Source organism: Phascolarctos cinereus, unplaced genomic scaffold (assembly GCF_003287225.1).
Source record: "Phascolarctos cinereus isolate Bilbo 61053 unplaced genomic scaffold, phaCin_HiC Scaffold_726;HRSCAF=1367, whole genome shotgun sequence".
Lineage (NCBI taxonomy): Eukaryota > Metazoa > Chordata > Mammalia > Diprotodontia > Phascolarctidae > Phascolarctos > Phascolarctos cinereus.
The window spans coordinates 42,359,968-42,387,345 of NW_027556098.1; the positions used below are offsets into that span (position 1 = coordinate 42,359,968).

The following is a 27,378-nucleotide window of genomic DNA, read 5'->3' on the forward strand; positions in this document are numbered from 1 at the left end:
TTCCTAATAATGGCTAGCATGCAAAGCTCTGAACTCAGTGGGTGTGTAATTGTTGTTCATGGACAGAGCTGGGAGTATCTATCATTCCAAATAAGTGAATGGGAAAACAGCTGAAAGAAACTAACCAGATTCAGGCGAGGTAACTAGTGAAGCTTGGCACAGCAGTCTGATATCTTACTGGGAAAAAAAATCCTGTTCTTTTTGTTCTCGCTTCTAACACATATAACAATGTATCGCAAAGGAGAAGATTCATAAGGCATGAACATACAAATTAATTTTAAAAGAAAGTTTTGGGAATGGTTGGTAGTGCATCTATATTAACCTTTAAATATATGTACCTCATAATTTATATATAAGCAGATGTAGATATGTGAACCATTAAACGTGTGTACCTCATAACTTTTAAATGAGATGTAGACATTGAAAGTAATCAAAATGAATTTTTGGAGAAAAATTTATTAAAATTTTAATCTATTATTAAAAATCATCTATTACTAAAAATTCCTATGCCAATATCTTATAGACAATTATTTCATTTTTCTTGCTGAAATGATCCTATGTTTTCTTCTGCTTGTGTTACTCTCTTCTCTGGTGGCAAGTAACAATACTTGTGAAAGCTGATCTTTCCTTATTTCTTAACCTTTTCTGCAATCGTTTTCCTGATGGTTGAGCAACAATTCCATTTCATTCATTATAGCTTTGAAATAGAGACACTAGAAAAACATGAAAATGTGCAGAGTCATTTGATCTGGCAAATCTTCATCCTGTACTTTCTGAATCCAGTCTTGCTTAGAATTAAGCCTCAGTAGATCTAAAGAGTTGATGCCAGTCTATCGCAAAGAGAAGAACCAGTTCTGCTCTTCATATTACCTCCTTTGACTTTGTCCACCTATCATTTCTGCCTGGGGAAACACGTAGTAAACAAGTTGGAAACACTCTGGCTTCCATTAAAAAAAAGTGGAATACATTCTAAATTTACCCACAATAGAATCCACAAGTCTTTGAAAATGTAAAGCTTACATATTTGTGGTATAAATATAGTTAAATTAAAGACAGGCTGATAAATAATGAAGATAATTCAATAAGGTTATAAAAAATGAATAGACTTATACCAAAGCTTTATTTTGTACCCCATAAAGCCAACATTTCTAAAATAAAAATCTATTTTTTCTAAAATAAACCTAATTGATATTTTTCCTTTCTGAAAAGAAATTAAAATTGTGTATTTCTTCTAAAAATATTGCTAGTTGTAATGAGAATGAGGTTGAAATAAAAATGAGGTAATTAGGTATACCTATCAAAATTTTGAAAGATAAATGAAATTGTTATATTCATAAATAAGTTAAATATTTTCTTAGAAAGTATAGTGTATGAATCTGAACCTAAGCTGCCATTTCTAAAATTCAAGCTATAAGTAATGAGTCCTATAATATAGTATTATCTTTGATGAATTTAACTTTTGTTCATCTCCTAATACACTGACATTAATAAAAGAGATAGGAATGTACCAACTAGTTATTTGTCCTTTGATCACAAAAATGAATATACTTTAAAACATACAAATAATGACACCTTGAATGATTTTACGAGAATAGGTCAGTAGGGATAGCATTCATTACTTTTGAATCTCCCTTTTTCATCCTCTGTGTGCACAGGCCTCTTCATCAATAGTGGTAGTCCCAGAGTAAGTGCTCAGTGAATAACTGTTTATTGGTTTATGTTGGAGCAGGTGACTTCAGCTGATGCCACTTTATCTCAATTCTTATGTTAATGTAAATTGAATTCAAAGTCTTCCAATAAATAAGACTGAATTTATAACATTTGGTGATAGAATTTGATTCTCATCAGAAAGTCTTCTCAAATACCAAATACCTTTGGCTTTGGAAATGGAAGACCTGAATTTTTTTCCCTAGTGATGTCCTACACTGCTATTTAAGTCTTTTATTATTTATTTTTCTTTTGACTTGTTTCTTCCTCATTTCAGCAGTTATATTGTAGACTCACAGAGAGAGGACTGTCTTACATTTTTCCGTGTCTCTTACATTTAGTAAGCATGGAATTAATGTTTATGAATAATGTGAAAATTACAAATAATTTCAGGGGTCCAAATATAAATTATTATCCTATTCGATATGCAATTATCTAGTCAATAGGAAACAATTGTCTTACATACTTAATTCTATCAACTATTTTAATACAGGAAGAAAAGAAGCCATGCCTTTTGGGATTCACATTGGGAAAAGCTACAACTTTCTGCAACTTTCTCCACTGAGCTTTTAAAATTTAATAAATGTTACCCACACTGTCTATGAGGGGAAAAATGAAGCTGAGACTGCCACTCTTCATAGCTGAACTCAGGGCTTGTTTGTTGATTCAGTAGTATCTATCTGCCTGGAGGTGTATGCACTTCAGTCAGGGCAAACTATGACTCTAAGAGGTCAAGTCTTTTCTAATGTCTTCCCAAGTTATCTTAGGCAGACAACTGCTTTACCCCTACCTTTAATTATTTCTGCTGCTCAAAGTTCATTTTGAGGTGTTATTTTATAGCACTTGTGGGGGAATTTAGGAGAGCCAGGTAGTTCCCTGCCTTATTCTACCATCTTTCCGGAATCCTCTCTACAAATAATATTTTTCTTTAAAAGGTTCTTCTGTTCCTTGTTCTGTTGAAGAGGAGGGCAACATGTGTTGTTTCTCAGCCAGATGAGAATTCAAATGCATTCAATTTTGCTTATCTCCGCATTTTAAGAATTTCAACATGGACACATTACCAGTAGATTTGACCAGTCACTAAAATCTAATATTGATTCTTGTCATTAAGAGCTCTCTATTCCCAAAGTTGGGAAAGTTAGAATTCTTCTCTCACACTTGTTTTCTCCCCTAACACAAAGATTCAACAAATAGGCTAAAGGAAGGTTCTACTTAGAGGATCAGCTTTTTGTTTTTGTTCTAGACCTGCAATTTTGTCAGTGTAGGCATATCTCTTTTATGATGTTAAATGTTCTGTATTTTACATTGTCTACATTATCTACATTGTTATAGTGGTACAGTACATACCTGAATAGAGGACAAATTGGGTAAGTTTAAGAAACATCATAAGCCTTGAATAGAAATACATTATTGTAGTATTGGGAGGTTTCAACCATACAAAAGATGCCGGATCTCTCTCTCTCTCTCTCTCTCTCTCTCTCTCTCTCTCTCTCTCTCTCTCTCTCTCTCTCTCTCTCTCTCTCTCTCTCTCTCTCTCTCTGTCTCTCTGTCTCTCTGTCTCTCTCTGTCTCTCTGTCTCTCTCTCTGTCTCTCTCTCTGTCTCTCTCTCTCTTTCTCTCTCTCTCTCTCTCTCTCTCTCTTCTCTCTCTCTCTCTCTTCTCTCACACCTTTCCCCTCCCTCCGTCTCTCCTCACCCCCCAAAATCAGGAAAGCCATAAAGCCATGACTTGTTGAAGTGATAATTTTATCTTTCTAAAAGTAGAGGACACATATGAAAGTTGCTTTTTTTGCATCTGTTTTTGATTCAACAGGGAAAAATTAGTTGCTGAAGCAGACACAACAGGAATTTTTTGGAGCCAAAAAACTACCACAGAATTTAATTAATGAGACAGAAAGAGAAGAATACTGGTGAAAATTTAACATGCACTCTAGATTGTTCTTGTTCAGTCATTTCAGTCATGTCTGAATCTTGTGACCCCATTTGGGGTTTTCTTGGCAAAGATACTGGAATGGTTTGCCAGTTCCTTCTCTAGTGGATTAACGCAAACAGATGTTAAGTGACTTGCCCAGGGTCACACATCTAGTATCTGAGATTGGATTTGAATTCAGGTCTTCCTGACTCCAGGCTCAGTACTTTTATTACCAGTCCACTGAGCCGTCTAGCTGCCTCTATAATCCCATACCTCTCCCTATACCCCTATACCAATATCCTTATCACTATACCAATTTACCTATCTGTGTGTGTGTGTGTGTGTGTGTGTGTGTGTGTGTGGTCAATCTCTCTCTATTCCATTGGAGGAGGGAAACTAGACACACATGCCAGGGTCTGCTCTGATACACTGTAACCACAGCAAGGGCAAGCCTTATATATAAAGATTTTCCTACAGTATATATCCCTGTCCCTATACCTTTATCTATCTTTGATATCTGTGTCTTGAATTTTAGGGATCTACAAGAGCTGGCAGGGAGGACATTAATTAGAGAAGAGCACCATAAATTATATATACTATTTAATGCTTTTCCAGTGCTATAATCTGTACCTCCCTTTTGATTGGTAGTACTACATGGAATAAGCTTATTTTCAGGCAGAAGAATAGAAACAATATAAATGCTTTTTTTTTCCTAAAATTCTTCCTAATGGAATGTTAAGAACATAATAATGTACATATAGAGACATAAAATACAATCATCTAGTGCACTGCATTCAATGCCTATAAAAAGTGAACTTCCTCTATTTTAAGATGTCTGTACAACATTCCAGATTCTCTGCAGTTGACCGTTTTTGTGGAAATTACTGTCATTTGGAAGAGTTAAATGCTGTTTGTAGTTTCTAAGTCTTGCAACAAACGATTTCCATTTGACACACCTTTTGTTTTACTGACTACACAGTATGGACTGAGGACTGTGTCGGAATCCCCTGTTCCTCTTGGATCAATTTGCCACAGTCTGGCTCCATAGTGACGGTGGTTCCCGATGTGGAGTTGGATGGTTGAGTTTGTTTACACTGTTGTCCATAAAAGAAACCAAAAGCCTTGAAAGCAAAAGAAACAGGGAACTATAATAAAAATAAGTAAGCTAAAATAAAAATGAAATCAAAACACAAGCAAAATGAGGTTGAAAATTATAGGAAGATGGACCAAAATTGTGAATATTTTCAGAATTTTATTTTTTGAAATAAGGTGAACAAATTAAAGGACCTTAAGAAAAAATAAAAGGTGACAACAATGCAGTATATACTTCCTTTTCATTAAAAATTCCTATAATAATGTTCTCATTTAAATAATATTCATTGTTGCCCTGTTATTTCTGATAAAAATTTCACTTTGAAGAGATATCAGATTATAGTAAACAATCCATAGTATTCAAAGTTCAGGAAAGACTTCCACTTAAAATTAGCCTGGATTATTAATTATTTATATTATAGAAATGCAGCCTTTTAATCAGTTGGGTCAGTAGTAACCTGTAAAATGTTATCTAAAGTTTTTAAAAGGTGACATTCTGCTCTGCTTTGGAATTAAATACTTTAAGGTAAGATAGCAACCATGTTAGTACTTTGCTCATTATATATTTGATTCAGAATGAAAAAAAAAAAACTAACAGGTTTTCAAAAGCATGATATGATCCTCAAATTTTCTAATAAAATATTTTTCAATACTACATGACCATTTGCATCCTGTTTCACATTTCTATAAAAATTTACCATGTTCCCTTTATGAATTATGTTTCTTAAAAAATATGAATATCAAATTGTGAAAGAATGCCTTTACTTAGTGTAAACTTTGTTTTGGATAAATCACTATTCCTACTTAATCTTCCTTCAACTTCTTTTATCTTTTTCCAGTTTTAAAAATTTATTTCTTTTTAGGTCTATGTATCAAGACCCAACAATTATTTGAGAAATAAGTGTACTTGGAATTTCTTTACACTTAAGCTCTAATCAAATTTAGAGAACAAGGTTTTTCTTTTTCTTTTCCTTTTGTATATTAATAAATGAGATAGTTGGAGTTTCAGCTCAATCTGTACAATTAAACAAAAGAAGAGGTCTGTGTTGCTTTTCCCTCTCAAAGGACTTTTATGGACATTTTGTATTGTCTTTCAATGAAAAGTGACACAGTTCTTTAGGAAAAAAGAATTTACACTCAATTGTCAACTACCCAAGCAATAAATGACTCACCTGTTCAACATCACTGTTCTTCTTTGATTTATATATAAACTCTCCAATGGCTACAAACACAGAAAGGACAAGTCCAGCAGCCAGCACAATAAAGATACCACCAATGTTTTCTACTCCCAAAGCACTGGCTTCTTTGCTGTCCTCCTCAGGGCAGCCATTTCCCCGCCACCATTTTTCTTTCATCATATGCAATTTTCCTTCTTCTTGTAGTTGGAGGATAGCAATAGTAATTTTATCCCGGTAAGGAGAGCCTGGAAAGTAAGGTCATTTGGGTGATGTTGATTAGACCTATATATAGGGAAATAACAATGTGCTTACAAAAGGTAAATGGTTAGAAGGGAACCAAAATACACTGGAAAAGGATAAGGAGAGTTAAAGGTAGAGTTTTAAGTCTAGAAAGAACTACAAAGGGTGAGATGATCATTTGGTATGCCTTTGGGTGTGTTTATATGAAATAAGATGGATCTAACCAAGAATACTCCCGCATTCTGTTTTTGTTTTGGTTTTGTTTTCTTTTGTTTTTGTGAGGCAATTGGGGTTAAGTGACTTGCCCAAGGTCACACAGCTAGGAAGTGTCAAGTATGTGAGGTCAGATTTGAACTCAGTTCCTCCTGACTCCAGGGCCAGTCCACCACCTAGCCTCCCCATGCATTCTGTTTTTAAAGTAATCTTTTCTCATGCTAAATGGTTCCAGAGGATTTGATTCTACCTCCTTTTGGGCTATTGATTATATCTTAAGTTGGTACATGAATTTAAGGATAATTTTCCAGATTCAGAGATGACCCTCCTCTCCCCCTTCCCCAATTCCATTTGACTTGCAAAATTTACATGTGTCCTATCTAACCCCTCTCCCCCAGTCATCACAATGACCTTTGAAGGTGCTTCTAGATTGCTGAGATAAGAAAGCACAAGATTATGTCTGTAGCATATATATTCAGAATTATCAAACTCCCATTATAGGCAATCCAAAGTGTAGCTGGTATTCTGGCCTCTATTTCCAAGAGCAAGGGCAGCTACATCACCCACTCAGGAGAATGGATGTATCCCAGAGAGATTGATCTGCCTCTATTATCAGCTCAATCTCTCCACCCCCCTTTCTGGTGTGATTCTCCCCACTTATATCTCAGTGACAAGCACCCCAAGTCTGTGTAACCAATTAACATTAATTAGCTTTTACAAAGTGATATTTACTTCAATCAATCCATTAACATTTTTAAAATATCTACAAGGTGCCCTGGCACTGTGATAAATGCTGGGGGTGCAAAAAGAGACAAAAGATGGTCCCTACCCTCAAGTAGCTTACAGTCTAATGGGGGGACAAGATGTGAACAAAGCAACCTATATATAAGATAAATAGGAAATAAAGAGGGAAAGGATTCAAATTAAGAGGAATTGGAGGAGGCCTTCAGCAGAAGATAGGAGTTTAGTTGGGACATGTTCATCCTTTGTTTTTGAAGAGGACCAGTGACATCATGGGGTGATGACTTGCATGTGAATGGGATTTAAGTGAGGCAGAGTTGCATTCCTCACTCTCTTCCATAGTCTTGGAAGTCCAGTGGCAAGACAAAAGTCGAGAGGACTTCTGATAGCCTGGGATGTATGGATGACCTTGGCATCTTCAATGTCTGACCAAGTCCTGAAAGATATGGCAAGAACAAAACTACAAACAAATATATAGCACCAGCACCATGGGGACACACTCTTCCCCATTCTATTTCAGGGGAGACTGGGCTCAGACAATATAGCTTCTTCAAAGTATTGGTCTCACCAAGTTCACATACAAATGTGGCATGCTGCTAGATGAGCCCTTGTCCCAGCTACTTTTGGACTGGATCGTAAAGGTCATGCCTCATTTAACAGGAGCTAGCTGCAAAATCTGGCATAGATTTGATTCCTGTACATTTTGAAACTCATAATGTCATAGTCTCCATTCTCTCTCTTTAAAAAAAAAAAGCAATATTTTATTTTTTCCCCAATTACACGTAAAAACAAACTTTAACATTCATTTTTTTTAAAGTTCCAAATTCTATCCTTCCTTTCCTCTCCTACCCCTCCCTGAGATGGTAAGCAATTTGATATCGGTTATACATGTTCAATCACATGAAACATTTCCATATTAGTCATTTTGTGGAAGAAAATTTGAACAAAAGAAAGTAAAAATAGTATACTTCTGTCTGTATTCAGACGCTATCAGTTCTTTCTCTTGAAGTGGATAGCACTTTTCTTCATGAATCTTTTGGGATTGCCTTGGACCATTTATTGCTGGAAGAAGCTAATTCAGGTATAGTTATCTATTGCAAATGTTCAATGTTGCTGTTACTGTATACAATGTTCTCCTCATTCTGTCCACTTCACTCTGCATCAGTTCATGTAAGTCCAGGTTTTTCTGAAATCATCCTGCTCATCATTTCTTATAGCACAATAATATTCCATTACATTCATATACCACAACTTGTTCAGCCATTCCCCAATTAATGGGCATCCCCTCAATTTCCAATTCTTTGCCACCACAAAAGAAACAGACATACACAAACACACACTTATTTGTACAAATATATATGTGTGTGTATATATATATATATGTACAAATAGGTTCTTTTCCCTTTTTAAGAAAAATCCCTCTTTTTAAAAATAGCCCTATTAGTGGTATTGCTGGATCAAAGGGCATGTAGGTTGATAGCCTTTGGGCATAATTCCAAATTGCTCTCTAGAATGGTTGAATGAGTTCACAATTCCACCCACAGTGCATCCCACATCCCCTCCAACATTTATCGTTTTCCTTTTCTTCCAATCTTTCTTAAAATGGAAAAAAAAAATGCCAAGGTAAAAAAGCCTTGAGGCTTATATACATTATACATATCCACTCATTGGAGTACTACAATACTGGAAGAAGTCAATGCAAGAGATTAAAGAGATTAACTAATGCCTTTTGAAACCACCACCACTTCTGGCTATATAGCCATAGCCAATCCAGTGGCTCCTTTTCATCATGTGGTAAGTCGACCAGAACCAGTTACAGAATATCTACACCTAGTCCAAAGTTTCTCCAGTACTTTTTAGTTACTTATCAACACAGCTATCCTATAATCAGGATCCTTGTTGTCTTCTCCTTGGGAAATTGGAAAAATTAGCAAAGTTTTGTAGGTGTTATGCAAAATGTGTATCACTAAATTAGTATGTAGATTGAGGGAGGGGGTGAGGAAAAAGCCAGTTGAAAGACATTAGTTATTTTCATATACAATTGCAAGAGTGGTTCAGTGTATAAATTATTACCACAATTACATGTATTATTAAGTCAACCGCTACAACTTTTTTTTTAATGTATAAGCATTTTGACCTCCTATCTGCTTGAATTCAAGCAAGACATTTAACTTCTTGGGGCCTCGCATTTCTTCTCTTTAAAATTATGGCTTATCATCAGATTGGCTAAGTTGACAAAAAAAGGAAAATGATAAATGTTGGAGAAGATGTGGGAAAATTGGAACTCTAATGCATTGTTGGTGGAATTGTGAACTGATCCAACCATTCTGGAGAGCAATTTGGAACTATGCCCAAAGGGCTATAAAGTTACCCTTTGATCCAGCAATACCACTTCTGGGTCTGTATCCCAAAGACATCATAAAAATGGGGGAAAGACCCACATGTACAAAAATATCTATAGCTGCTCTTTTTGTGGTAGCCAAGAATTAAAATTGATGGGATGCCTATCATTTGAGGAATGGCTGAACAAGTTGTGGTATATGAATGTAATGGAATACTATTGTTCCATAAGGAGTGATGAGCAGGTGGACTTCAGAAAAACCTGGAAAGACTTGCATGAATTAGTGCTGAGTGAAGTAAGCAGAACCAGGAAAACATTGTACATAGTAACAGAACGTTGTGGGATAAGCAATTTTGATAGACTTAGCTCTTCTTAGCATAGCAATGATCTAAGACAATTCCAAAAGACTCATAATGGAAAATGCTGTCCACATCTAGAGAAAGAGCTATGGAGTCTGAATGCAGGTGGAAGCATGCTATTTTTCCTTTTGGGTTTTTTGTTTGTTTGTTTTCTTTCTCATGGTCTTCCCCTTTGGTTCTAATTCTTCTTTACAACATGACTAATGTGGAAATATGTTTAATATGATTGTACATGTATGGCCTATGTCAGATTACACATCATCTTGGGGAGGGAGAAAGTGAAGGAGGGGGAGAAAATTTAAAACTCAAAATCCTATAAAAGTGAATGTTGGAAACTGAAAACAAAAGCAAAACAACAACAACAAACCCCAGAATGACCTGAATCTCACCTGCCTTTTTAATGAGCCAAGAATCCTACATCTCTCTAAGTTTTGCTTGCACTTTACTTTTGATGGAGTTAAGTGCTGCCTTCTTAGAGACAGACAAATAACCTGCTGGTAAACCCTGGGGAGTTCTCATTTTTCACTTAGCAGCTTCTGAATTTCCCCATCATTTTCATCACCCTAATCCTAATGTTTGCTAGTGTTCTGGCCTACATGACCAAATGTGGTGCTGTACATGAAATCTCTGAAAGCTGCCCACTCTTTTTCCGCTCCACTGTTGTCAAGCTTTCCCTCCAGGTTGGCAACAAACTGTTTCTGCCACAGGGAAGCACTCTCATCTGTTGACATTAAGTCTTCTGGTAGTCATCTTACCTTGGGGCCAGTGCATTTTCTGACTGCCACACATCACCTTTGTCACCCTTCCTGTCTGTCCCTTCTCTATAATGAGAACTAAGTTCCACTAGGTTTTATTGTGGTAAATGGAAGTCAGTGTTGGCGATGAGCAAGTCACAAGATGCACAAGTCTTCAGTAGTAAGTGACCAATGTTGTTGCTGTTTCCAACTCCATTCCTCCCAAAGACTCCCTGCCATGTCTGATAGCCTACTCTGGCATTAAAGCCACCCAGAATTATAAGCTTGTCCTCTGTTGACACATGGATGATGAGGGTCTCCAGGTCTTCATAAAATTTTTCTTTAACCTCAAGTGTCATCCTGGTGGAAGCACAAGCATTGATGATGGTGGCGTGGCATTTTCCTGCAAGTGGCAATCACATTGTCATGAGTCTGTCTTTTATCAGTTGGGGCATGACTTGTATTCTTATAAATTTGACTCAGTTTTCTATATATTTTAGAAATGAGGTTTTTATCAGAGACACTGGCTGCAAAAATTGTTTCCCAGCTTTCCGATTTCTTTCTAATCTTGGCTGCATTCGCTTTGTTTGTACAAAATTAGAAGTATTTCACTTCTGTTTTCATGAACTCCGAAGTGCCTTTATCTGATTAAAATCTGTTGTCATTCCACTTCTCCCTCTGCCTGGCAGCCCCAAATCTGTTCTTTGCCCTCATCATAACTTAATAATACTTTATTCTCTCAGACCCCAGGAGAGTTAAATGACCCCTTGACCAATTCATCTCTGCCCTGCCCTCTTCTCTTGAGTCCCTTTTTTCCTACCAATGGTCTTGTCCTTCCAAATTCTAGTCTTGGATTACTCCCATCATCCCTTGCTTTCACTTCTACTCACATGCACCTGAATGAAACTGCAGAAAATCACAAAACCATGCTGCCTGGGTCCACTAAAAGTTTTTGCTACATAATCTTAACTAAGTCCTTGAAAAAACAAAGTAATCCTTTTATACTTTCCTAACCAATTCGCTCGCTATCCCACTCACCATAGTAGCTTTTCCATATCTTTATAATCCCACCTCAAGTCTCCCATGACTCCCTCTCCCCCACTTTATAAGTAGTCACATTTCACTAAAAATACTGAAGCCATTCACAGAGAGTTCCTCATCTCACATCACTCAGATGCCTTCTGCCACTTTCTCTTCTTTCATCCCTGTTTCACATGAAGTGGTTGTGTTTTCTTTTGAGCTATCACAATTCTGCTTTGCAAAGCAGAGGTGCAAGGTAGAATTGCAGTAGCTCAAAGAAAACATGAGATGTACAAATTTAGAGACATCTCCCTCCCAACTGGTCATATGGATTACTTGTGCTTGACCTATGGTAGAACCTTCTGAGCTCACATCAGTATGAACAGCCACAGCCAGACACACTCTATCTTGACCCGGATATCATTATGTCATTTTGTTCCTCTTCAAGCGTGAAGGACATACTACAACAACATGAAAAGTTTTCTTCTTGCCAAAAGAAGCCTTCTACCTGAACAAGTGATCACATTCAATATTGTCTTTTTTTTTTCAGAAGATTGTTCCACTATCATCTCCCCTCTCATTTATCTTCAATTTCTCCTTGTCTACCGTCTGTTTTCCTTCTGCATACAACCTCCTAGCTATCTGATCACTCCTCAGTTTCCTGAGCTAGATTTTCATTCATGGGTCACCCAAGACTCTTTCCTAGGCATCATTCTCTTCTTCCATGCCATTTCATTTGGTGAACATATCAGCCCTTGTGGTTTCAATGACCATCTCTATGCAGATGACTCTCATCTCTACTTGTGCAGCCCTAATCTTTCTCCTAACCTTACATCTCCAGCTGTCTATTGGATAAATCAAACAACAATTTACTTAAACTTAACATGTCCAAGACTGAACTCATTATCCTTTCCCCAATCTCTATCCTTCCCCTCTTCCTTACTTCTCTATTACTGTCAGTATTGCCATCCACCCAGTCATACAAACTCACAACCTCAGGGTCATTTTGACTTCATTCTCTTTTACTCCATATATCCAATCAGTTGTCAAGCCCTACTATTTCTACCTTTATAACATTTCTATTATTTCTTTCTCTCCAGTGATGCTGCAACCACCTTGGTTCAGGGCCTCATCACTTCCCACGTAGAATATTACAACAGCCTGCTGATTGGTCTCCCTGCTTTAAGTTTCTCCCTGCTCTAATACAGCTTGCATTCAGCTAACAAATTGATCCTCTTAAAGCATGTATCTGATCATATTACCATAATCAATATTATCTTGAAGATCAAAATGCACGCTTTTAAAGTCCTTTGTAACCTAGCCCCTTCATTTCTTTCATAGACTCCCTAGGTAAGGAGTCTACCACATTCTTCTACTATCACATTGACAGCCTTCTCAGATTTAATTTCCACCTCCAGCTAAGCCCGTTTCCTGCCTAATCTTCAGTTTTGGGGAAAAAAGAGATCTTGTGAAATAGTGCTTCCCAGCTGACCATCCGACCCTCTATGCCCCTCCACTCCATCTCATATTGCATTTGCCTGTAGCCCAATTTCCAACCTCTGTGGAGGAAGAAGAGTGTCTCTTTCCACTCAGTGATGAACATTTTCATAGCTGGTCATACCTTTCACACCTCAGAGACTCTTAAGTCCTGTTAAGAGTCATTCAAACCCCATTCCCCATTTCCCACCACCCACTTCTTCATTCCCATCCCTCTCAACCCTCCACCCCAAACTTTCAATCAGATTCCACAGGTCCCTTCCATTGTGCCCTCTCAATGCCTGTTCCGTACCCAACAAACTTCCAGTCATCTTAAATCTGTTCCTCTTCCACTCCTTCCATATGCTAGCTATAATTAAAACCTGGTTCCCCCTGATAACACTGCCTACTTGACATTCTTTCCAGTAAAGGATTCACCTTTACTATTCTCCTTGACAGTGTCAAGATAGGGGAGTTGGAATACTCCTTACAACCCATTGCGACTTCCTGGTTGTCCTCCATCATTCAGTAACCTCTTTTCCTTTGAGATTCATGTTATTGATATCTACAACCCCAGCCCTCCCTCCCTCCAATCAAAGTCAATTGCAAGTCATGTCATCATCTCCCTGATGTCATGGTCCTCTTCTAGAATGAAGGACAAACGCAACACACACAACAACCCAACCAAAATCGTGATAGCTGTTGTTTACAGACTCCCATATCACTCTTCTTTGTTCCTCAGTGATGTTAGTTCACATATTTTCTGTCCTTTCCAAATCCTGCCCTTATACTAAAAGATGTCAACATACATACAAATTCTCTAACCACTTAGTTCCTCAGCCTATTCACTTTCCAAGAGCTATTCATCCACCCCGCCTCAGCCATACACAAAGATTTTTTTTAACCTTCTAATCTAAGGTTTTCAGGACATCACTCTCATCTGGTTCTCCTTCTTAACTGAGCACTGCTCTGGCTCCTTTGCCAAATTTTCTTCCAGATCACACCCTCTAATCATAGATGTCACATAGGGGTCTCTTCTCCTTCTATACTATTTCACTTAGTGTTTTTATCAGCTCCCATAGATTTAATTAGCATGGATTTAATTTGCATAACTTGATTTAAATATGCTGACAATTCTCAAATCTACCTATTCTGTCCCAGATTCTCTGCTGAACTCTAATCTCATATTTATCTCCAGCTGCCTTTCAGACATCTCAAACTGGATGTCCAGTAGACACATGAAAGTCAACATTTCAAAAATGGAACTCAATATATTTCCTCCTAAACCCTCCTCCCTTCCTACTTCCTTTTTACTGTAGAGGGCAATACCATGCTTCCAGTCCCTCAAGCTCACAACCAGGGATAGATTCCTCATTGCCTCTCACCCCGCCCCCATATTCAATCTGCATTCTGTAATTAGGGGAAAAAGAAAATATTTTTAAAAATAAAAAAAAATGAATGTTTTATGTTGTCAAAAGCTTTACCTCTCTTATTAATATAATCATGTGGTTTTGATTGCTATCAATATTATCTATTATGTTCATTATATTCCTGATAATGAATTTGCCTTGGTTTCCTGGTACAGAGCCTAAGCATAAGATATATTCTCTTGGATATATTACTATAGCCTCTTTGCTAATATTTTGCCAGTTTTCTGTCTATACAGCTAGAGTGCTGGCTCTGGAGTAAGACCTTAGTTCAAATCCAGCCTTAGATACTTCCTAGGTGTGTGGCCACAAATAATTATCTATCTTCTGTCTGCCTCAGTTTCCTCAACTGTAAAAGAGGATAATAATAGTACCAACCTCACAGGGTTGTAAGTATCAAATGAGATTATATTTGTCAAGTTCATAGCTCATTGTCTGCCATACAGCAAGTGATTAATAAATGTTTGCTTCCTTCCATTTTACCTGATTTCCCTTTCCCTGTTTTAGGAATGAAGAACACCATAAAAGAATTTAGTAGAATCCTTTTTCTCTCTACTTTTAAAAAAGTTTTTCTTAAAAAATAATATCATATTTAATTATTCCTTGGATAGTTGATAGACTTCACTAGTAAATTCATTTGCCTGCTAGATGGTCCAGAATAAGGAAGACTTGAATTCAAACCCAGCCTCAGACACTTCCTAGTGTCTGTATAACCCTGTACTAGTGTACTAGTATGACCCTGGACAAGTCACTAAACCTCTGTTTGTCTCAGTTTCCTCATCTGTATAATGAGGTTAGCACCTACCTTTCAGGGTAATTTTGATGATCAAATGAGATAATTATTGTAAAGCATTTAGAATAGTGTCTGGTACATAGTAAATGCTATATAAATTAGCTGTTATTATTAACATTACTATTATTATCCCCTATTTTTCCTTTTTTGGAATTGATTTATGGCTTGTACAGTGTATTTTTCTAAGATTGAGTTATTTAAATTCTCTCTTTGGTTAATCCATATAGTTTATATTTTTCTAGATATCCATGCAATTCATTTAAATTGGCTATTTTGTTAGCATATGAATTAGAGAGAATAGTTTATAACATTTTAAATGAAGATTTATTGTGATTGCTTCTTTTTTATTTTTGAAACCAATTTGGTTCTTTCCTTTAAACAATTTTGCTGGATAATGATTCACTTATTTTATTTTTAAAATTTCATTTTGCTTATTCATTCAACTTTTTATTTTGCTTTTAATTTTCTTAAGTTTTTAGAATTTCCATTTCAGCATTTAGTTGAGATTTTTAAAGTTATTTAATGTTTAGGGTTTTTTTTATGGTTGCACCCAACACTTTTATTTGTTCTTTCTCTTTTTCTTGATGAATGTTTCTAGAGATATTAACTTTCCCTTCAGTATATTGAGTTTTGGTATGTAGTCACATCATTGTCATTTTCATTACTGAAATTTTCTATTATTTATTTTATCTATATTTTGACCCATGACTATCTTTTTAGGATTAAGTTATTTAGTCTCTAATTTTTAATACCCTATTCAGTGACACTTAGTTGAATATTTTTTAAAGTTTAGCTTTTATGCCCTAACTCCATTGTAAGTTTTTGTGAGTCATACACAGCTGAGAAATATCTCTATATGAAGAAGGTGTGTGTGTGTGTGTGTGTGTGTGTGTGTGTGTGCATGCGTGTGTAATGTGTGTGTTTTTGGATATATACATATATAGGTATATGCATACCTATATATGTATATACATTCCTTTGTGTTCCCAGCCAATAATGATCAGAGAACTATCATATCTCATTTTATAAAAATTCTGTTCAGTCTGTTAATGTCTTTCCTGTTTATCTTTTGAATAGATTTGTCTATGTCTGAGAGGGGTGCACTGAAATTCTCAACTATTATTGTTTTACAGAATATTTCTTTCTGTAAATTAATCTGATTATTTATTTTTCTGGCCTTAACTTCCTTACAGCTTACTTATTTTGTTTGCCCAGGTATAAGCTGGATCTATTGCTACTTCTGTGCCTGCTAACATAGTGGCAATCTGAACTGTGAGCCCCATCTTTGTTATAAATGCCTGAACTACAGTATCCATGACCTAGATTCAGCTTCAGAGTCACACAGCTGCTGGGTGTCCCCTGTTACTGCTTCCTGCAAGGTTCCTATTCCCTACTACTTGTCCTAGTATACAGATGCTGCATATATATAGATAGATCTAGATTTATCTGTGTTTCTATCTTTCTTTCTATCTGTCTATCTATCTATCTATCTATCTATCTATCTATCTATCTATCTATCTATCTATCTAATCTTCAATGCTCACAGGCCCCTGGCTGTTTTCTTATGCTGAACTTGCCTGGAAAATGATTTATTGTGGCATCTCCATGGATTTCCTCTGTCTGAAACTCTTCCTAGATGTTTGTTGTAGTGGAGAACTGTGTTATACTCCTTCCTTCTAGTCCACCATCTTTCCTTTCTACTCCTTTCAGTCTTCCTTCTAGTTCACCTTCTTTCCAGTCTACTCCTTTCAGTATTTAGATGCTGTACCATTTGGTGCATAATTGTTAAGTAACAATATTAATTTATTGTCTAGGGTACATTTCAGTATAATGGAGTTCTAGGTTTATCTCTTTTAATCAAGTTGGTTTTTATTGTTGCCTTGTCTCTGATCATGTTTGATAGCTTTGCCTTTTTGAGGTCAGCTGAAGCAGAATGGATTTTGATCCATTCTTTATTTTACCTCTATGTGAATATTTTTATTTAAAATATTTCTTGTAAACAACAATTTGTTGGTTCTGCTTTATGATTAGTTCTGCTATCTTCCTCCATTTTATAGGTGAGTTCATCCCATTATCACTGCTTATTTCCCTTCATCATATCTTTTTATACATTTGCCTCACTTTTTCCTCAACCACCTCTTCATAAAGAATAAAGGGTTGAAAGACAGAGAGATGTGGTCAATATTACTGATCAAATATATGGATCCCATTTAAGCTCTGAGGATACTCATCCCCACTTTCATACTCAGAGATAAATCTCCCTGTCAGGTTCTTGGGGGTGCCTCTGAGGAGTTGGTGGCGATTCTCATTAATGTCACTGACTCAAGCCCCCACTTATGAGCTTCCCTCCAAAATTATTAGGTAAGAATCATTTAATCAGACAGACAAGAATTTTTAAAGAAAGGACTAAGGTCACATAATAAGCACAACTGTATGTTTGTGTTTGTGTGTATTCAACACTCCTTCATATAAAAGTGAGCTTCATATGTAGTCCACTAATTTCAACCATTCTTCCATGTTTGTATAGTCTGATTATTTGGGATAGTACCAAAGTGGATTAAAATGCATATTTCCCAAATGATGACTTGTAATTGTACAAGGAAACCTATTGAATTAGTCAATCACTGTTTTTTTTTATCTTGGATAGATCAAATAGATAGTGAAGTGGGGCCAGCATTGCATAGTAGATCAAGATGGACTGGGGCAGCTAGGTGGCACAGTGGATAGAGCACTGGCCCTGAAGTCAGGAGGACCTGAGTTCAAATCTGGCCTCAGACCAAACACTTGGCACTTACTAGCTGTGTGACCCTGGGCAAATCACTTAACCCTGATTGCCTAAAAATTAAAAAAAAAATTTTTAAAAAGATGGACTGCATTTGTTGTATTTTCAGAGCTTTTAGTGATCTCAGCCTTCTTGCTACAACAAAAATCCATTTCTTTAACACTAATATTCTCCTGGTGATGCTACGTAACTATGAATGATGCCAGAATTGTTGTGGTTGAGTCATTTTTCAGTTGTGTCTGATTCTGTGACCCCATTTGGAGTTTTCTTGGCAGAGATACTGGAGTGGTTTCCTTCTCCAGCTCGTTGTACAGATGAGGAACTGAGGAACTCATCCCTTGTCCAGGGTCACACATCTAGTAAGTGTTTAAGGCCAGTTTTTAACTCAGGTCTTCTTGACTCCAGGCATAAGTATTCCATTCCATGTTGTATCGTCCAGTAGATTAGACCCTCTCTTTCACTTATCTTCAATCTCTCCCTGTTCCTTGGCTGCTTCCCTTCTGCCTACAAATATGTCCATGTGTCCCTCATCTTCAAACAGCCTCACTTAATGTAGCCATCCCTGCTATTGTCCTGTATCTCTCTGGCCTTTTAAAGCTAAACTCCTTGAGAAGGTCATGTATAATAGGTGCATCCACTTCCTTTCCACTCACTCTCTTCACTTTCTCAAGTCTTGCTTCACACTACATCATTCAACCAAAACTGCTTTCTTCATATACTAGTGACCTTTTAATTTCCAATTATGATGGCCTTTTCTCAGTCCTCATCCTTCTTGACATCTCTGTAGCCTTTGACATTTTCTACCACCCTCTTGGTTCCTGTTCTCTATCCTACCCATTTCACTGCTCCTCAGTCTCTTTCTCATCCAAGTCATACATGCTAATTGGGAGTCTTCTACCAAGCTCTATATTCTGGATCTTCTCTTTTCCCTAAATAAAATACTATTTCACTTGCTAATCCCACAAGTTCCAGTGTATTCAAATATCATCTCTGTGCTGGTGATTCTCTCTACTTTTGAAGCCTTAATCTCTATGCTCACCTCTAGACTTCCTTCTCCAGCTTGTAGTATAGATTTAGAATTGGATGGCTTGTAGACATTTTTTCAATACAACATGTACCAACTGAAACGCATTATGTTTCCCCCTAAATTCTCCCCTGTTCTTAACTTTGTTATTACAACTGAGTGTCCTCCTCCTAGTCACCCAGGTTGGCAACCTAGATTTCATCAGTTCCTCACTCTCTCTCACCCCCTATTTGTTGGACCAATCTGCTACCAAGACACATTGATTTTTACTTTCATTAAGTCTTTCATATATAACTCATTCTTTCCTCTGAAACTGCTTGGGATAGCCCTTCATTACTTCATACTCCAGCCTCCAGATGGTCTGCCTGCTTCAAGTATCTCTCCACTCTATTCCTTCCTCCACTCAGCTGTTAACATGATATTATTAAAGTGCAAGTCCTATCATGTAACCCACCTTCTCCCCTCAGCCAGTAGACTTCACTAGCTCTCTATCACCTCCATGATCAAATAGAAAATCTGATTTTTTTTGCATTCAAAACCCTGCATAACCTTCCCTTCATCCCCCACCTTTTTCAGTCTTCTTTCATCCTATCTTCCCTTTTCCCACACACTCTGTGGCCAGTAACACTGACCTCCTTGCTATTTCTTGAACAAGACGCTCCATTTCCAAACTTGGGATATTTTCACTGGCTGTTCCCCATACCTGGGTTGCTCTCTTTCCTCAATTTTGACTCCTGGTTTCCATTGTTTCCTTCAAATATTAATTAAATCTCACCTTCTACAAGAACTCTTTTCTGATTCCCCTTTAATTCTAGTGCTTTCACTGTTTAATGGTTTTTTTTTCTATTTGGTCCTGTATAAAGCTTGTTTGTACATTGTTGTTTGTATGCTGTTTCCCCATTAAACTGTGAGCTTCTTTAGAGCAGGGATTGTGTCTTTTGCCTTTATTCATGCACAGTGCTTGGCACACAGTACGTACTTAATAACTATTTATTAACTGAATATTCTAATCTGTATAAATTCTCTGACTTCTGTTTGCTTAGACAAATGGATTTATTTGCTGTTTACTATTTGTGGTTGTCTTTTGTCTAATTAGCGTTTAGTGGCAAGGGAATTGAGCCTTTGGATATAAGCTTTACGTCTTACCTTTTAGTGGATACATTTAAATGAAACTAGATAGATTTAATTCTAGCCCAATACCACCTTTCTGAGGAGAGCAGACTAGATAACTTGATGATGCATTCTCCTGTTCTCCTCCAGGTAGTCATTAAAGTCTTCCTGGAAGAAAGGTAGGTGAGTTTCCTGAGTTATTTATCAAAACCTGACCAGGAGCCATATTTAGACATACACAAAACCTGTAAAAGCAGCAGGCTTACTTTATACAGGGAATACTGGTTGAAGCCTAGGTTAAATATATAAGGTACTAAAATAACACATGATAATTCAATTATGTTGACTAATGAAATAAAAGAGGGCAAAGAGAACTTATTCCTAGCTCACTTCTATCTTCCTAACCAGAATGATGGCATCCAGTGCCAAGTCATGTACCTTTACCATCTTACCAATGGGCGTTCCCACTCCATAACCTTTGGAATCAATGAGTCCTCCAATCTGAGTAAGGTTGCAGTTTCTCTGAGTCACATACTCAATGCTAGTGGACTCCATCAGTAGAGCATAGTCGGTGGTGAGCACACGTTGGATACCTTCGTCATTGTTTTTTACCAAGGCTGTCTGTTGCCTGCCGCTCATGAAAGCCCACATTTTCTCATAAGTGGATATCTTTGATTTCTGTAAGGAGAGAAAGAATGTAGCAGTAGAAAGATAACAGAGAAAATATTCTGTACTTTTTCAAACTTATTTGTTCAAATGACACATAGCGATATCATCCTTTGCAAATGGGGACCCTAAGTACCAGCTAATGATTTTCAAACAGAGGAGCTGAAATAAGTATCAAGAAAAGGAGATGACATTTATTTTTATTGAATTATCTGCATTACCTCAATCTCCTTTTTCTATTTTGATTAGACAGAGGAAAAGATTCTAGAATTAAAACAGCACATGCTTAATTGAAACTGAAGTACCATGATCTTCTGGAACAGCTTACTCACTGGTTCTTGGCCAAAGATTGAGGGTATCTAACAAGTGCTAGTAAAAATGTATTTGGCTTAGCATCTAACCAAAAAGGTTTTTAAATAGAAAAGAAAATGGTAAGGATAAGTTGTTAATATGCAGTCACCAAGCTATATGTCCTGGAGAATAGTTACAATAGCTAAAGAAAAATAGCAACAGCAAGATGCTGTGAAATTCCAGTAAGTATTGTTCAGTATGTATTGTTCTGGAGTGTAATTTGTAGTATTTCTCAATTGTGAAAAATTGCAAACCGAGGAATAAAATTCTGCTGCTGAAACTGAACTTTCTGGTGTGTGAAGACCCTAGGTTGGGACGACTTGTGTCTAAAAGCAACAATTTGTTTTTGGTTTTTTCCCCTTGTGCTGTTAGGGAAACATCTTGAGAAGTGAGGAAGCAGTAAATGAGCAAGCTTAGTAGGATTTGGGGAACTTAGTGCCCACATGGCAAAAGCATTTTCATTTTTGCTTGTCCCTGAAAGAGAGAGTCAGACAGAGAGACAGAGACAAAAAGACACACAAAGAATGGCATAGAGACAGCTAGATGGTGCAGCCACTTCTACCTGTCAGGACTGCAAGCAAAGGTATAACTGAAAGAGACTAATAATGATTGTGGTACTTGTCTCTTTGGGCGGGACAATAAGGGAAAGTACTCTGCATTTCCTTTCCCAATCACCCAGCCTTACTGCTGTCCAAAATTGTTGCCCTATATTGTTCACTCTAAATTTTTCCTATTCTTTAATGTGTGTTTTATGTTTTTAACTGGTATCATGGGTGGTTTAGATAAAGATATCATCAATCATACCTTATTTGGTTTAAGGGCATCTTTATTTGTGAACAGAGAGCTTGTTATGTTGTTATGTTGTTCATCCTTTGTTTTGGAAGAGGACCACTGATATCACCGCGATGTCTTGACATGCACATGAATTGGATTTAAGTGAGGCAGAGTTGTACAAAGTCGTCAACCTCACTCTCTTCCAGAGCCATCAAAGTCCAGTGGCAGGACAACTAGTGACGGCTCAAGATGCAATGGATGGCCTTGGCGTCTTTGATGTCTAACCAAATTCTAAGTGCTCCACAGCGCCTGCTTCAGCTGCCTTCGTGGCAGTTGGAAATAATTGTTCTCTTCCACCCAGTCTGCTGGGGTAACGTCTTCACATGCTTGGGGTAGACATCCCCCTAACTCACCAAAGGGTTTGAGGTCTGTAAATTACCCTCAAGTTATCTTTAGCTCGTCGGCAGAGACAGTTTTACCAGAGTGTGGCCACTGTACGTGCTATAGCTTCTTGGAGCCACGGGTGAGAATTGGGTAAGAGATGGACACCAAAAGCTGAAAAGGGCTTGGCCCTAGAGAGTTGCAGAAAGATGAAAGCACTGTAGTTACCAAAGTTTGAAAGTGATAAAGGGTCAGAGGTTTGCACCCTTTATGAAGGAATCTTAATATTTATCTCATTTTTTATAAACCTTCTAAATTAGGACAAACCTGAATCCGGTTCTCTCCCAGTTGGGGGTTAAAGGAAGTTGGTGGTGGTCTGATGAGGCAGGCAGAGGAACTGGTGATGTTAAATCATCTGCCCTCTTCATTGTTTCCTCATCTAAATATGCACATAGAAATCTATGGGGGTGGAGTTAAGGACAGTGACCAAAGAGGCCCTGCTTTATACAAAGAGACATGGAGTAGAGAGGTGATGGCCTTGCCTACATTACAAGGGTAGGGGCTTCCTCTTCACCTTAAGCAAATCTCTACATCTTCACACCTGGCTATGCTGTTATAGGGTTTTTATCCGGTCTGTATCTTTGTGCACCACGGTAAATTTCTTGAGCTCTCTCATTCAACTGAAACAGTTTTATCCAAAGTTCTTTGTGATTTCAAACTCAGCAAATCCAATGGACTGTTCTCAGCGCTTTTCCTTCTTGACCTCTCTCTGCAGTCTTTCAAACTGGAACCACCTTCTTCTTGATATTCTCTCAACTCTAGGTTTTCCCTGTCACTCACTCTTTTCTTCTCTCACTACTCTCTACTCAATCTCCTACCTATCTGACCACTACTTTTTAGTCTCTTTATTTTAATTCCATATTTCAAGTGGCTTTTATCGCTTGTTTGTTTGTTTTTTTGTAAGCAACGTATTGCTGGATTCTGGTTTCTATTCCATTCTGCTATCTTCATCTGTTTTTAAGTGAGTTCATCCCATTCAAATTCATAGCTATGTTTGCTGTGTATTTCCCTCTATCCTAGTCTATGATATTTGTCCTATTTTTTTTTATACTGTCCCCTACTACTGCTTTCCTTAATCTACCCTCCCCTCTCTTATCCTTCCCCTTTTTCTCTTACCCCTTTCACTCCTATTTCCCCATTGGGTAAGATGAATTTCTGTACTCAACTGCATGTGTATATACATTCTTCCCTCCTTCAACTAGTTCAGAAGAGAGTGAGTTTCATATATTGCCTGCTCCTCCCCTCGTTCTCTCTTCTATTATATAAATTCTTCCTTGCGCACTCCATATATGTGAGATAATTTTTCCTATTTCTATTCTTTCCCTCCTTTCTCCCCTCTCCCTCATTCCCTTTCCTCACTCTTCCATTCTTCTTCTGAGATAGAATCACACCTGTGCCCTCTGTCTAAGTAAAATCCCTCTAACAGCCCTAGTGATGAAAAACTTCTGAGGGGTTAATATATGTCATTTTCCCACATAGAATCGTAAACAGTTTAATCTCATTTAGTCCCTCCCAGACATGTTTACTTTTTTATACTTCTCCTGAGTTTTAGGTTTGAACATCAAATGTTTTTTATTCAGCTCTGTTTTTTTCATCAAGAATGCTTGAAAGTCATCTACTTCATTAAACATCAACTGTCCCCCCACTCCCATAAGATTGTGCTCAGTGTTGTGGGATATTATTCTTGGTTTTGAGCCTAGTTTTCTGCCTTCTGCAAAATCATATTACAAATCCTCTGTTCCTTTAAATTGTTGTTGTTACTCAGTAGTTTCAGTCATGTCTGACTCTTTGTAACCCCATTTGGTGTTTTTTTGGCAAAAATACTAGAGAGGTTTGTCATTTCTTTCTCCACCTCATTTTACAGGTCAGGAGCTGAGGCAAACAGGGTTAAGCAACTTGCCCAGGGTCACATAGCTAGTAAGTGTTTGAAGCTGGATTTGAACTCAGAAAGATGAGTGTTCCTGACTCCAGGACTGGCACTCTATCCACTGTGCCACCTACGAGCCCTCCTTTAAAGGGGTAATTGGTAAATTTTGTGTGATCCTGAATGTGGCTCCTTTCTTTTTGGCTGCTTGTAATGATTTTGTCCTTTGTTTGAAAGTTCTGAATTTTGGCTCTGATTTTCCTGGGATTTCTTTTAGGAGGTGCTTGATGCATTCTTTCAGTTTCTACTTTCCCCTCTGGTTCTAAGCTAACTGGGTAATTTTCCCTTTACATTTTCTTGAAATATGGTGCCTGGTCTCTTTTTTGGCTCAAGGCTCTTAGGTAATCCAATGATTCTTAAATGATTTCTCCCTAATCTATTTTCCAGCTCAGTTATTTTGTGTTTTTTTTTCTTATAAGATATTTCACATTTTCTTCTATTATTTTCTGTCTTTTGACTTTGTCTTATTGTTTATGTCTCATGGAGTCATGACCTTCCACTTGGCCAATTACAATTTTCATGCAGTTTTTTTCTTCAGTGAGGTTGTGTACCTCACTTACCATTTGATCAATTTTGATTTTAAAACATTATTTTCTTCAGCATTTTTATATTGCTTTTACCAAGCTGTTAATTCTCTTTTCATAATTTTTTGCATAGCTCTTAATTTCTTTTCCCAATTTATCATCTACCACTCTTATTTGTTTTCAAACCATTTTTTGCTCTTTAAAATTTTTTTTCTTTAAATTTTCTAGAAATTTTTGTTCAACTTCTGTATAATTTACATTTTTTTGAGGTTTAGTTATTGACATTTTCAAACCATTGTCTTTTTCTTTTTTCTTTTCTGTGAGGCCATCAGGGTTAAGTGACTTGCCCAGGGTCATACAGCTGGTGAATGTTATGTGTCTGAGGCTGGATTTGAACTCAGGTCCTCCTGACTGCAAGGACAGAGCTCTATTCACTGCACCACCTAGCTGCCCCACCTTTGCCTTTTTCTGTTTGTGTCTTGAGCTTCTGTGGCACCATAGTAGCTTTTTATGATTAGATTCTTTTTTTGGTTTTGTTTTTCTTTGCTAATTTTTCCAACCTACTTATTGACTTTGGATTCTGTATGGTATTTGGTTCTATTCATTTGGTTCTGTTCTATTTCAGGCCTGAACCTCTATCTTCTTTGTCCTTTTCCTGCTTTCACACCTCATTTTGGCTGCTTGCAAATTTTTGATGTTTCCAAAGTGGTATGATCCGAGGAGAGGTCAGTTCACTCTTTAGGATTATGTGTGGTTGAGTTGTTATAGACTATTGAGGCACTCCATCACTATTGGCATGCTGGAAGTTTCTGTAGGCTCTGAGCGTCTGAACTACTGGCTCCTCCTTGGTCTTGGTCTTTTACTCCAGTTTATTCCATTGTAGGCTGATGTGCAGGACTAAAGGTTAGAAATTAATTCCTGCTCTACTCTTGGGCTCAGAGTCACACAGGCATGTACTTGTTCTTTCCTTCTTATGAAGATAGGGCCTCTTTTCCCTTGTTACTGGAACCACATCCAGGACTGTCCTCTCTGCCCTGGAAATCTGATGCAGAACTGGGTAATGGGTGACAGAGCTGCCTGAAGGCAGCCCTTCCTGTACCAAGTACTAGTATAGGGGTCTTTGGTATCTCTTTCTGCCCATGTGTTCAGTGCCTTTACTATCTTTGGATGCTGGGCTACTCCCTGCCACTGCTGCTGTAGGTACAGCCAGCTGCCATTTCCACTTGTGGCTACGCTACTGCTGCTATGCTGCACCTTTGGCTAGGCCCCACCCCAATGTCTTCAGACCTCTCTATTTCTGTCTTTCTAAGCTGCCCTGAGCTAGAAATTACTCACTGTGACTCTCTTTGCTTTCCTGATCAGAATTTGATTTGGCACACTTTCTACATTGTTGTAGATTAGAACGTGTTGGGAGAAGTAGGCAAAAAAATCTGGCTGTCACTCCCCCATCTTAACTCCACCCTCTATTCTATTTTTCAGAGAATCTTTTAGGTATGGTTTTTCATCTTTTCCTCCCAAATTCTTATTTCAATTCTAGTTTTATATTTTATCTCTTGCCTTTGAGACTGCCATTGTTGTAATCCCTATGACAAAGCCAATTTTCTACGGGAGAGGTTCTGATTGTATTATTGTGAAGTCATTCTCTCTGTCTATATTTACCTCTTGAGTTTCTTTTAACCCATAATGTTTCTTCATTGTGTTTGGGGTATTTATCTGATTGCTTATGTTTTCCTTTTGTATTGTCACAGAGCTTGCAGGCTTTAGGTCCATTTACCAGGTCTTGTACTGGTTTCCTTGATATATATCCTTTCCCAAACTCCTCTGGTCTCTGACCACCCTTTTTGAAGTTCTAGAGTCTATGCAAGAATCTACCTCAATTCTTTTCCTTAAATTGTTAAAATTAGATCTTATTTTTTAATCAACAGAAATGTTTTCTACCTTCTACCTCGCCATTGGGAGTTGGATGGGTGGAAAGAATTCCTGTAAGAAATGTGCATGATCAAGCAAAACAAATCCCCAAATTGACCATGCACAAAAATATTTCTTATTCTATAATTCTGTTATTCTGAAGTCCACCACCTCTGCTTACCTCTATTTTGCTTCATTTTTTTTTCATTGTTGTTTCATCTGGGATCTTTTTCAGATATTTGCTGCTGTGTCCTCCACAACATTTCTTATTAACATCTTTTCCAGACATGTGAAATAAATATTATTGCCAACTGGTTAATGTGGAACAAAGGCCATGAACACTGAGGCTTGGTCAACTGACTGCTCTTCTGGGATGGTGGAGGAAGGGCAGTTTTTGGGAGAAATGCAGAGAATGAAGTAGAGTGTGTTGGGCTGCTTCCTTCTTCTATGGAGTGGGTTGAAGTCAGGGAGGAGGAGATTCTTAGGCTCCTATTGGCTAGATTAGGGAAGGATTTGAGGAGTGTAAGGGTGAGCCATGAAGCCTCTCCTTTGTGGACTATTCCAAGCTGGGCAGGTATGGGAGGAGAGAAGCAGAAGCCCATTTTCTTCCTTGAGGTATTGGTGAAGATTTTTCAGCAACCTG

General features: G+C 37.5%; 1 protein-coding gene across 1 annotated transcript in view; it reads right to left on the reverse strand.

Annotated features, from left to right (window-relative positions):
- Nucleotides 1-3,434: 3,434 nt before the first annotated feature.
- Nucleotides 3,435-27,378, reverse strand: part of GRIK1 (glutamate ionotropic receptor kainate type subunit 1) — a 130,939-nt gene continuing 106,995 nt past the window's right edge. The window contains exons 14-16 of the mRNA XM_020973904.2: nt 20,600-20,825; nt 5,882-6,132; nt 3,435-4,738 (exon numbers count right to left, since the gene is read on the reverse strand). Of these exons, the coding sequence (XP_020829563.1) occupies nt 4,589-4,738; nt 5,882-6,132; nt 20,600-20,825 (627 nt within the window). The 3' untranslated portion in view covers nt 3,435-4,588. The remainder of the gene's footprint in view (nt 4,739-5,881; nt 6,133-20,599; nt 20,826-27,378) is intronic.